Here is a 12,648-nt window from a genome sequence, read left to right as displayed (position 1 = left end):
AGCAGCCTAGAATTTCCCTACCACATAGCCCTCTATTTTTCTAAGCTCCTTGTACCTATCTAGGACTCGTATTGTATCCTGCTCTACCATCTTTGTATATTTATGCAAACACGAGGAAACCTGCAGATGCTGGGAATTCAAGCAACACACACAAAATGCTGGTGGAATGCAGCAGACCAAGCAGCATCTGTAGGAAAAAGTACAGTCAACATTTCCGGCCTAGACCCTTTGTCAGGATACTACAGTCGACGTTTCGGGCTGAGATCCTGAGATGAAGTTCATCTCAGGATCTCAGCCCGCAATGTCAACTGTACATCTTCCTTAAAGATGCTGCCTGGCCTGCTACGTCCCACCAGCATTTTGTGTGTGGTGCTTGTATATTTATGTATAGTTCTTTGTAAATTCTCTTGTGTTTCTATATTTTTCCTGTAAATGCCTACATGAAAATGAATCTCAAGGAAGTATATGGTAACATACATGTACCTTAATAATAAATTCACTTTGAACTTTGCAGCTTGGTCCTGTCCTGGTGCATTTTAGACATTGTAACTTTCAACCAAGGCCATTTACTATCTTATGGCACAATCAATACATTATTCAATATTTACATTTCCCTCCTTCACCAGACTCAAATCCATTCACACATTGTTTGGACCCCTGATGAAGCCCTTAAGCTTTCTCCGCTTTGCTCCATTGGGTGAAGCGGGCTGGAGCCAACCCACTGTCGCGTTGCCAACTGTGTTGCTTCTTGCTCACACTCATTGCATCTAGATGTAGAGGGCCCACCTCATCAGACCTCAGCACTGTTGGTCAAGCAGAGGTGTCCTGAGGGCCTGTTCCCTGGCTGTACTCCCTGCCCTCAATAGGCTTTGACAGAAGGCAAAACTGGCAGTGGGGTTTTGATTTCTGTCAAAGGTTTTCTGGTGAGTATAATAATTTTTAGATTAATTTTAGTACTATTAAAATAAATGTAAACAAAGACAATATTAGATAATGACAAACTCATTAAGATACATAGAGATGGTTAACAATATTAAACATAACAGTGTAACATGTAATTTAACTTACCCATTCCATAGACTGAGAACTATTGAATTTTGGATTTTCTGCCAAGTCTGACTAACTACTGGTCCTGGAAACTAGTTTCCCCAACATTTGTGGTGTTGTCCAACAACTCTGATCTCTCCCTGCAGTGTAGCAACAGATGAGGTTAACACTCAATCTCAGTCTTGTGGTGGGTCCTAAGTCTACACTATCTTCATCTTGCACATCTGGACACTCTGGAACGGCTGGCCTTTGTGAGGCAGATTCACCCCGATCAGTAGCTGTCAATTGCCTCTGCCTATTGTCAGACACAACCTTCCTCAACTCTTCCATCTCATTGTCCTTCAGTTACCTGAGCAATGAAGTGAATGCCAGCTGATTTGAGTGGTCTACTATTGCCACACAGTGTTCTCGAAGTATGATAATTTTTGTGTTCTCCTGAGTGCCTTGTACAAACACTATGCCATGGCTTGAGGCCTGATATCCAAGCCTAACATGTGCAGCACCACATCTCCATCACAGCAGATCATCCTTGGGTACCATTTGGGTACAGATAGCTGAGACGGCAGTAGTAATTATAATGGATTGGCAGTATTCAATTCTCAACACTGTGCTTCCAAGACCCTAGGAGCTCTTGGGTCCCAGCCTCCTGCTGTTGTGATGCTTACTTCTTTGCAGTATTTGGCAGTGGCAGATATGACACATCCATGCTGTAAAGTTCATCAAATGGCTCATGCTTTGGCCAATAATTCCTACGAGCTCACCATGGAAACCATTGGCCCTTTCCACTGTTCCACTGCCAGCTTTAAATGGTGTAGGTAAGCAAAGAATGATATCATTTGCAGTGCAACCACAGTACAGACTTCATTGATTAGCAGAGGCATGCCATAAGGGGTAGTTTGTGGGTAATTTGCATTTCCCAAGTTAATTTCAGCATAATAGTCATGAAGTAGTAATTATCAAATGCTAGCACTGGATTGATACATCAAATTATGCTATAAACATTTATTCTCAAGATAAAACAGTGATTTGAGAAATATGTTGATGCCTAGTCACTAAAGCAAATATCTCCGTTACGGAGTAAAACATCCAAAAATTAGTTAGAAAAATCTCTTTGCTTTCCCTTCTAATCATTCACTGTAGCTTCAGAACTGTCACTGGAGTGGCACTAATAGCCATAAAGAACCAGTTCTCCAGATGATCCAGCGGCCCCATTCTGAAGATAACCTGGGAAAATCTTCATAGAAGACTTTTTCCCATGCTCCCAGTCACTTTGCTTGCTGTCTTCATTGTAGGAGTTCAATTACTTTTTGTGTATTGACAAGCACTTCATGCAAGAGTGCACTATAAGTGTTGCTGGACTAAGGGAGCTCATGGGTCGAAGACTTCGTTCAGAAAGGTCATGCCATAATTTGTCCATGACAATAGAGAGTGTAGTTATAGTTGGGTCATGTTGCCTGTTTATTCTATCCTTGAACTATGTTGGACTTAGTGCGCAGTTCACAGGTTTTGTACACATAAAGGATTAATCTGGCCTTGAGGGGACCTGTGCCTGCATTTTACACTCTCATTAGAGCTGGTGTGAATCGAACTTGGAAAGTCATCCTGCCGAGGCAAATACATTCTTCATGCTCCCTCGCACTCTGACTGTTTCTCAATCAGAGTATCCATCAGGGATGTGTTATAAATTTATAGATGATATTGTGTCCAGGAAGGTCAAGGCTGATATCTAATATTTGTGTTTTAGGCTCCTGGGAATCCAGGGATAATGTGAGAGGGTGGGAAAAAAGTGTGATGTAGCAGATGAGCCAAAATGCTGAACAAGCTCAAAGCACTGTGTAGGCTAATCAAGCTCTTAAATTCATTAGTTAATTACTATTATCAATCCTTGCTTTTAGTGTTCCATTTTTTGTTGGTCTGTAGCAGTTGCATAATGGATGTATTTTACCTTCTGTAGGCTTAAATGTAACATCTCATTAAATGACACCAAAGCCATGTTTGGATCTTCACTATTGGCAGAAAATAAAGCCAAAAATCTAGTAATCCTGTCACTACAATTTTTGCAATTTGTTGAGTGAATATACTGAGGTTGAGAGCCAGATACCATATTCATTTTGTTTTGGAGAGCTTATCACACTGTTGACACACAGTTCACCCCAATTTATCTGAAGGGCTGCATTTTAGGTGTTTGCAAACTAGGGTCTACTGCTTGGCCCCGTCATTTCATAATGTGCTGAAGGGAGAGTGCTATAAAGTACATAAAACTTACCACTCTTTCAGCCTACGGGCATCGCTTTTTGTGTCTCTTTAGTATAACTAGAAATTATTTTGTGTGCAGTCCAGTTAATAGACATTGCATAAAATGTAAAACTCCAGAGCCATTGAAATCAATAAATCAATAGCTTCCAGAGAACATACATTTAAGAAGAAATAGAGCTCATTGACAAGCTAATATTCCATTTTGAGGAATGCTTGCTGTTGATGTAGTTTGTAGTAATTAACAAACTCCACTGATCTAACTTCAGTTTGTTACAAGATCAATCAAGAAAGGCATGAGTACAGTAAATATAATGTTGTACATTTATTGGTTTTCCACAACGTTCTGTAAGTTTAAATGCAATGTCTCGTTAAATGATGCTAAAGCCATTTTCACTGTTAGCAAAAAATAAAGTCAGAGATCTTGTTATTTCTTTTGTTAAATGAGAATACTGAGATTGAAAGAGCCAAACCCCAGAATCATTTTGTTTTGGAGAGCTCACCTCACTGTTTGCATAGGTTTCACCCAGATTTGTCTGAATGGTAACAACTTAGGCGTTTGCAAACTGGACCCTAGCAACTGTTCAACCTGCAATTTTCCAGTCATTTGTAGTGCCCCATCTGCCATGTTGATTAGTGATCAAGGAGCGTGATTGAACACTTATGACAATGAATAACATTCAAATCCAAGTCCAATGCTAAAAATCAACTCTTTCAGGAATTACTTAAGCAAACACTTAATGAAATAAATCACAAATTCAATTAAGTAATTCCTGGCATAATAGGAAGGAAGGCCTTGCAACATAATCATACAATTGAATGCCTCGTTGACTTGTTTTTGGTTGCTATTTAGTCTTGGGGTATTTTTAAAAATATCCTTTTTTTCCTGCCTCTGGATGGTTAAGTTTGACTGGAAAGAAGATATTTGCAGTTGCTGCACTGGTATTGCTGCCCTTGGGCCTCACAATTGAACTCAGGCGAGGAATCAGGAGAGGGGGGAGCAATCAAAGATACAGGGAGAGGGTAGACACAGGGCAGGTCTCCAGAGAGTATTCCCCCAGCATAAAATCTCACCAGACTGAGTTGTGAGGCACCTCATTCCCAACATGGAGCATGGTGAAGACTCTTGTAATGCTGGAGTCTACAGCTTGCTGAGAGAACATAAGTCAGCACAAACTGGACAAGGAACTGAAAACATCCTTGTTCCTGATTATTATTCACTGAGAAAAGGTGTTCTGAGACCACTCTTGGTAACATACATTTTAAGAAGTATCTGCGAGTAATTTCATTGCACTGTTTCATCAGAATTTTCTTGAAATCTACAGATATTTGACAAAGACAGTTAAGAAGATGTCTGGGATTTTTTTCAATCTTGTTACACTGTGTCTACATATGTTTATCTTTTCACATCATCAATAAAGTATGATTTTACTGTTCCTACCATTCTCTCAGTAGTAATTTCATTTGAACTGTATGCAAAGGATATTATCTTAGTGGTAAGAAAAAGCAGAGCTCTGAGCTGCAGAGAGATCTCAGTGGCCAAGTGCATGGTTCACAAAAGACTTGTATGCAGATACCACAGATAATTAGGAAAACTGACAGTTTCATTTTAGTTGTTATGGAGGGAAGTGAATACAAAAGTGGGATTGTAATGTTTCAATTGTACAAGGCATTGGGGAGACTATCTGGATCATTATTTACAGTTGTTACCTGACTGAAGTAAGGCTGCAATTCAGCAAAGCTTTACCAGAGTGATAACATAAATGAGCAGGTTGTCTTATAAGGAAGGTGGGACAAGATAGGCTAGGTAACACAATTGAAACAAATAAGATTCCAAAGGGTCTGCTGAGGGAGAATTCAGAGCAGTCATTATGTAAACTTGGATAGAGGGTGGAGATACAGTACGTTTCTACCAAAGAAAGCATAAGACACTCCCTCCCTCTGCTAGCCTGTGGGTCAGCCTTAGACCCTCTGATCAGGATCACATGAAGCCATGGAAGCAGGTGATGGATGATCGTATGAGCAGTTGCTGCATATCACAAGTCCTGGGTATGCAACCACTACACGAAGCAGACAATCTCTGAAGAGTATCGATAATTGTTATGGTCAGTTGTCTTGTAAAGACACAGCCCAGAAGAGGGCAATGGCAAGCCACTTCCAGAGAAAAATTTGCCAAGAGCAAGCATGGTCATGGAAAGACCATTACCGCCCACGTCATACAACATGGCACATAATAAACGAATGATTGTATAAAGTAACCAGGGTGGGTAGGAATACTGATCTGAAGTTACAGTCAGATTAGCCACGATCTTACAGAATGACAGAGCAAGCCCAAAGGGCCGAATGCCCATCCCTGATGTGTCTGCTGTGCAAGTTTACATGGATGCAGCACCAACCACAATTCAATTGCAGTCCAGCTCCAGAAATCCAACATCCATGGGGTTTGCTAGTGCCAGGGTAGTAGACTACTCACACTCTTCCATGTTATTCCTATTAATACACAAATACCCTTTACTTTAGCTTTGTTTCATGTTGCATTCTGTGCCAGCTGATGAGACAGCACTTTGCCAGCCTGTACCTGCAGACTGATCCAGCAGCCAAAATGAAGTTTGATTTAGATGGAAACAATGAAAATCAGAAAAGCTGTAGATGCTGAAAAATCTGAAATAAAAACAGAAAACTCTGATTTCAATGGGGCAGGCAGTATTTGTGAAAAGAGAAACAGTTCAAGACCATACGTTTATAATACTATTTGGTGCCATTAGCACTGGGAAGAATATCATTCTAAAGAGGTTTTCTAGACCTCGAGATCACTTAGCTGAACTGCCTTCACCTCAAGTCACTGTTCGGATAAGTGCACCATCGAAAGATAAACGGATGAAAATGTGAAAACCAATGAAGTTAGAATGGAGCACAAGAGATGAGCCAGAGAGAACCAATTCACCATTCCCCCTCTCCTTTTTATGTTCATTATTATTTTCTAAATTCATATACAGTGCAGAATAGGTCCTTCCGACCCTTCAAGACACACAGCCAGCAATGCTGCAATTTAATCTAAGCCTAATCACAGTCCAATTTACAATGATCAATTAACCTACCGGTTGGTGCATCTTTGGACTGTGGGAGGAAACTGGAGCACCCAAAGGAAACCCACATGGTCGCAGGAAGAACATACAAATTCCTTAAAGGCAGCGGTGGAAATGTTGCTCATTCGCCAGACTTATTCCTAATGCATGATTTTTGACCTGAAATATTGACAACTTTTCCCCCCTTCCCAAACAGATACTGATCAATATATTGAGCTTCTCCAGCAGATTGTTTGTTGCTCAAAGGTAAAATGGGATTGCTGAAGAGACCTTAATGAAACCAAATTAAGCAATCTTCAAAGGGATTCTGCAACTTTGGTATATTTCTCTGTAGACAGAGAGTCATTAAACAAGTAAAGATAAACAGAAGTATAGCACTGATTTCTCACAATGCTTTTCTATATTAAAGAGAGTTGCTGAAATCAAGATGATCTTTCTGCAGTGATAACTTTACATTCCAGCACCAAATGTCAGAACTGTTTGAAGAAATTGGCTAAATTTTACATGTACCTAAAATGTCTTTTCTTTTTTGTTCAACAGGCATTGTTGCCAACCTCACTTGCAGAGCATTTTTTGGCTATGGTGGAGAGGTCAGCCCCATAATCTACTGGATGAAGGGAGAGAAGTTTATTGAAGACCTTGATGATAACCACGCCAGAGAAAGTGACATGAGGTAATTAGAGCCTTTAATTATGTATCCTGCATCTAAATGCTCAAATGTTGGGACAACCAATGACAAGCAGTACCGTTGATGGTCAGAAGGTTCCAGAAGTGTTTTTTCAAATTAAATATTCTATTGACATGTGCTTCACTTGCAAGGCTGGTTGCCCTGTCAGGAATAAGCAACATTGAAATTTGGCTCATAAAGAGGGCAATATGAGCACTAGTTTTCATTCCATGAAGGAAGATCATTTGGATTATTCAAATAATCTGATAGTATTGGACACTTTTAACCAATACCTGGTCCTTTTTAGCTTGCAGGTATTGTAAAACTCAATGAACATTTTCATAGCATCATTACGCTAATTCTGTTGGACTATGGTCTAACTGAAGCCTGAGGGGCCATAACTATTACGTTAGCATTTCAATGGAAAAGCAAATAAAAAACTGCAGGTGCTGAATATCTGAAATCTAAATCTAAAAGCAAAAGTTAAACTGGAGAAACAAAGCAGAACTTAAACATTAACTCTGTTTTCTTCACATAGATACTGACTTGCCCGCTGAGAGCTTCCATTTTTTAAATTTAATTATTTCGGTGAATAAGTTCAAATCAGCAACATATAAAAGGGAACTGCAAATTACATAAGGCAATAGAAAGAAATCTACAGGCGCACTCATTGTGGTGAATAGTTAAATAATAGCATTAGGCAAACTCTTTTCACATCAAGAATTCAAAACCAAGCGAAAGCTGATAAAAGTTTGATAAGATGAAAAGCTGCATACATCAAGCCTATAACTTTTACATTAGGTCCTCTCTACTAAAATGTATTTTACTTTTGAAAGTTTGGATGCAGCAAGTTTAGTCACAGATAAACACAGTTCTTCAATTTAGTTTCTGATATTTGAAAAGCCTTGTAACACTTTTAAGAGATTGCATGGTGAATGAGCAGTACCAAGCATGTAAATTGTTTTTATTGTAAATCATTTTCATTGTAGAATACTACATTTTATTAAAATTTAACATAACTCACTTTGTTTCTCTGAAGTTTCAATGTAACTGTTTATAATTATCAGACTCAAAATGCTGGCAGAACACAGCAGGCTAGGCAGCATCTATAGGGAGAAGCGCTGTCGACATTTCAGGCCGAGACCTATAGATGCTGCCTAGCCTGTTGTGTTCTACCAGCATTTTGTGTGTGTTGTTGTTTGAATTTCCAGCATCTGCAGATTTCCTCATGTTTGCTCAGAGATGTGTTTAACTCTTGGAGGAGTCCAAGTGGAAATACCAACCTGGAAATGTAGCTAACGTCAATAGTATATGGTCAGCTTGACCTCACACTCATAGCTCCAATAGAATTTTTATTTAAAATAGCTGGAAACATTAAGCAAAATTATTAGAGCGTAGAATATAGAACACTGCAAACCATTCGACCCACAATATGTTGATCTTGCTGCCATTTATACTAAATATCCTCCTCCTGTTTATCATCCATATTCTCTATTCCTTTCATACTCATGTGTCTATCTACAAGCTTCTTAAAATCCATCAAACTGCTTCATTCATTACTACTCTTGTAACCTGCTCCAAGTCCCTGCTGCTCCTTGCATAAAAATGTGCCCTTCATGCCATCTTTAAAGTTCTTCACTCTGACCTTAAAAGCTTGCCCTCTGGCATTTATCATTTCTACACTGGGGACCAGATTCTGACTGCTACCCAAACTATGCCTCTCATAATTTTAAAAACCTCTAAGGGTCGTCCCTGAGCTTCTGACGTGCTAAGGAGAATAACCCAAATCTGTCCACCCTTTCCTTCTAGCGCAATACCTCTATCAGTGAAGGTAAGCATTCCATAAGTCTTCTTTACTACATGATCTACTTGCATTGATGTTTTCAGTGAACAATGGACCTGTACCCCAAGGTTCTTCTGTATCTAAATGCTATTAAAGTGCCTATCATTAACAGTATACTTTCTCCTTTCATTTGATCTCCTAAAGTGCAACATCACACACTTGCCCAGATTTAATTCCATCTGCTACTTCTCTGTCTGATCTATATCTCACTGCATTCCTTAATAGTCCTTACAGTCTTAGTGAAATACACATAGAAACAGGCTCTTTGACTCAGCTAGTCCGTGCCCACCACAGCATTCTCCCCGCTAGTCCCAGTCACCCATAGCTCTGCAAGACCGTCCCCTTCAATTACCTATAAAAATGCATGTTAAATGTTGCAGACATACCTGCCTCCACCACTTCCTCTGTCAGCTCATTCCAGGTGCCCACTAACTTCTGTGAAAGAAGTTACCTCTTCAGTCCCTTTTAAATCTCTCCTGTCTTATATTTGTGCTCTCTGGTTTTGAAATACCCAGCTGTGGAAAAAAAGCTCTGACTGCTTATTGTTTTTTAATGACAAAGCAAATATTACTACAAAAGTTCCACTATCTCTTCCCCGTCCTCCCATAAGTTTGGTTGGTGCACTTGGTCAGGGCTTGGAGTTGATCACCTTAATGTGCTGAAGATGCCTGTTTCCTCACAATATGCATACGTTCCAAGACCTCACTACTTAATACCCTCAGTCCTTTACACTATCCACAATTCCACCAATCACAGTCTTGCTAATCCACCCATCTACATTTTCATCCAAGTTATTGACATATACTCTACATCACAAACAGCGGAGGACACAACACTGATCCTTGCAGAACACCAGTTGATCATAGACCTCCAGCCAGGATAACAGTCTTTCACCCCTAGTCCTTCTGTCTTCTTTAGGCAAGCCAGCTTTGAATACAAACTTACAATTTACCCTGGAACATATCTTCTGAATTAACCTGCCATGAGGGACCTTGTCAAATGCCTTATTAAAGTCCATGTAGATAATGACCACTGCCTTGACCTCATTAAGCATCTGTGTTGGCTCCTCGAAGTCCCACTCAACTTTGTAAAAAGTGACCTGCCCCACACTAAGCTTGCCATGATGTTCACTGACAATGTCAGAACTCAAACGTGGAGGAAAGACAGGATGCCAATGTAAGACGGGAACCAGATTTCATCTATAAGAATTCTAACAGAACATCAGTGGCTAGACTGGAATACGCCATGAGATGTAACATTCTCAAAATTAGGACCCTGCAATAAGCACTAATTGGGCATCCATTTAATTCATACAAGTAACACAGAATCCCCCAGCCTAGCAAAATAAAATCAGCAGACCACATTACAAAGAGCAAGTCACTGGAGAAAAAAAACACAATGAACTCTAAACAATTAACAACTCTTATTAAATGATAATTAACCATTTTAGCTGCTCTTAAAAACCTTGGAGCCCAACACTCTCTGCCCCCCCCCCCCCATACAAGCTCAAGGAGCACATTATAAAGCCATTCTGACTGTCCCTAATCTGGACGTGTCTTTCCAAATGCTTATCAGTCCTATTCCTCAATATTATCTCCAATGCTTCCCTAACACTGACCCTAGTCCCACTGATCTATAAATAACTGGATTATCTCCTTTTCCCTCTTTGAACAAAAGCATAGTGTTTGCTGCTCTCCAACTCTTCGGGACCTTGTGTGTTACTAGTGAGGGCACAAAGATCCTTGTAAAATCCCCAGCAATCTCCTTGCTTAATTCTTTCAATATTTTGCAATGTATGGCATTCAGCCCTGGGAATTTACCACCTTAATGCTTTACAGAGAACCAGGCACTCCTTTGCAATCCCAAAATTTCCCAACACTTTTCATGCTGCACTCTGTTCTCACTATCTTCCGATGTCTTCTCCCAAGTAAGTACTGATACAAAGTACACATTTAGTATCCCAGCCTCTGGTTCTGACTTTAAACACCAGTTAGCAGGTTAGAGTAATGCACACAAAATGCTGGAGGAACTCAGTAGGTCAGGCAGATTCTGTGGAGAGGAACAAGCAGTTCTCATTTTGGACCAAGATGCTTCATCAAGACTCTATTCCTCAATCAATAATAAAGGGTCCTGATGTAGAGTCTCAGACTGAGTCATTGATAGTTTATTCCCCTGCATAGATGATCCCTGATCTGCTGAGTTCATCCAGGATTTTGTGTTTGCTGCTCTGGATTTCCAGCATCTGCAGAAAATCTTGCATCTAAGAACAAATTGCTTCTTTTAGCCTTGAGTGGACCTACCCTCGCCTTAGTTGTCTTCTTTTTCTCAATGGAAGTATAAAATGCTTTGGAAGTATCCTTGACCCTGTACACCAAGGCCTCTTACAGCCTTCGTATTCGCCAGCTTAAGCAATTATTGTAGGCATTTGAGCAGCCAAAGGAAATGCAAGTGATGTAGGTAAATAAAAAGGAGGGCACAACAGGAAAATATCAGCAGAATAAAACTGAGGTGGCAGTAAGACAGGGAGGTCTTCTGAGGGAATTGAAAAAGCTCTTTCTTTGACTTCCCCTGTTGCCAGCAGTTGTAGGGTAATGTCATTGGGAGAAATGTATATAATTCACAACCACTGACACTGAGATGAGGTTTCACTTTAAGAGGCTGGTCTGACGTGATGATGTAATTACATGAAGGGTTTTTACCATGCTTTGAGTTCAATTTTTTGTGTATAATAAACGAGTTACTACGGCTTTTCAGAAACATAAAACACCTCTGCTATTTTGTTTGCAAAAACATACTTTGGTGACACCAATGCTCTAGAACAATTCCAGAGTTATTGAATATGTCAGCCAACACAGTCACTTTGAAACTGCCAGAGTTTGGGGAGCAAAATGACATTGCTTGGTTTGTACAAGCAGAGGTACAATTTGTGCTTCAAAAAATCTCTGCTGACAACACCAAATATTTCTATGTAGCAGGAGGCTCCACAACTCCGCAGTTGCAGGAGTTGTGAGTCTGCTTGAATTCCTGCCTGAACACAATAAATACCGATCACTGAAGACTCACCTTTTACAGGGTTTTGGACCATTGGAGCCTGATCGTGCCAAACAGTTGCTCTCCTTACCCAGACTCAGTGGTGCTAAGCCTTCAGAGCTAATGGACCTCATGCTGTCTCTCCTGGGAAATCAACATCCTTGTTTTATTTTTAAAGATCTCTTCATGCAGCAAATTCCTGAGCAAGTTCTCATAGCCCTCGCTAATGCACCCGTGATGGACTATAGGGAGCTTACTAAAGTGGCTGATAGTCTACACTTACCTGGGCCGCAATGCATCATTCCTATTCCTCCTCCTTTCTCTATCACAATAAGCCTAGTCAGCAGGGCCCCCAAAATAAGGACGCCCATAGCTGTGAAACAGATGATACTAGGCCTGTGTTTTTACCACACTCGCTTTGGTAGGAATGCCAGGAAGTGCCAACCGCCTTGCAGCTTTGACAGTGCCAACGAATCCGGACATCACAGGTCTGTGAACACCATGGGTTCCAGCTGCCAGGGTTGTCTACTCTTCATTACAGACACCCTTTCAGGGTGATGCTTCCAGACACGGGTGCTTAATTAAGTGTGCTGCCATTATTGCCTATCGATCAGAAGGCAAGGAGCAATGAAACCTCACTGAGGCCGCCAACAACAGCAGTATCCGGACTTACGAACACAATAGATGACTCTGCTTCAGTGGGCAAAGTTGCACGTGGTAAT

The 12,648-nt window shown here is 40.4% G+C and overlaps 1 protein-coding gene across 1 annotated transcript in view; it reads left to right on the top strand.

Moving 5' to 3' along the window:
- LOC132393208 (interleukin-1 receptor accessory protein-like 1) overlaps positions 1–12,648 on the top strand; it is a 1,367,875-nt gene that overhangs the window by 1,303,685 nt on the left and 51,542 nt on the right. The window contains exon 7 of the mRNA XM_059968177.1: positions 6,927–7,059. Within this exon, the coding sequence (XP_059824160.1) occupies positions 6,927–7,059 (133 nt within the window). The remainder of the gene's footprint in view (positions 1–6,926; positions 7,060–12,648) is intronic.

The sequence above is a fragment of the Hypanus sabinus genome, chromosome 4 (genome assembly GCF_030144855.1).
Source record: "Hypanus sabinus isolate sHypSab1 chromosome 4, sHypSab1.hap1, whole genome shotgun sequence".
Classification (NCBI taxonomy): domain Eukaryota; kingdom Metazoa; phylum Chordata; class Chondrichthyes; order Myliobatiformes; family Dasyatidae; genus Hypanus; species Hypanus sabinus.
Note: the sequence above shows the minus strand (reverse complement) of the source record. Positions and strands in the feature narration are given on the sequence as shown.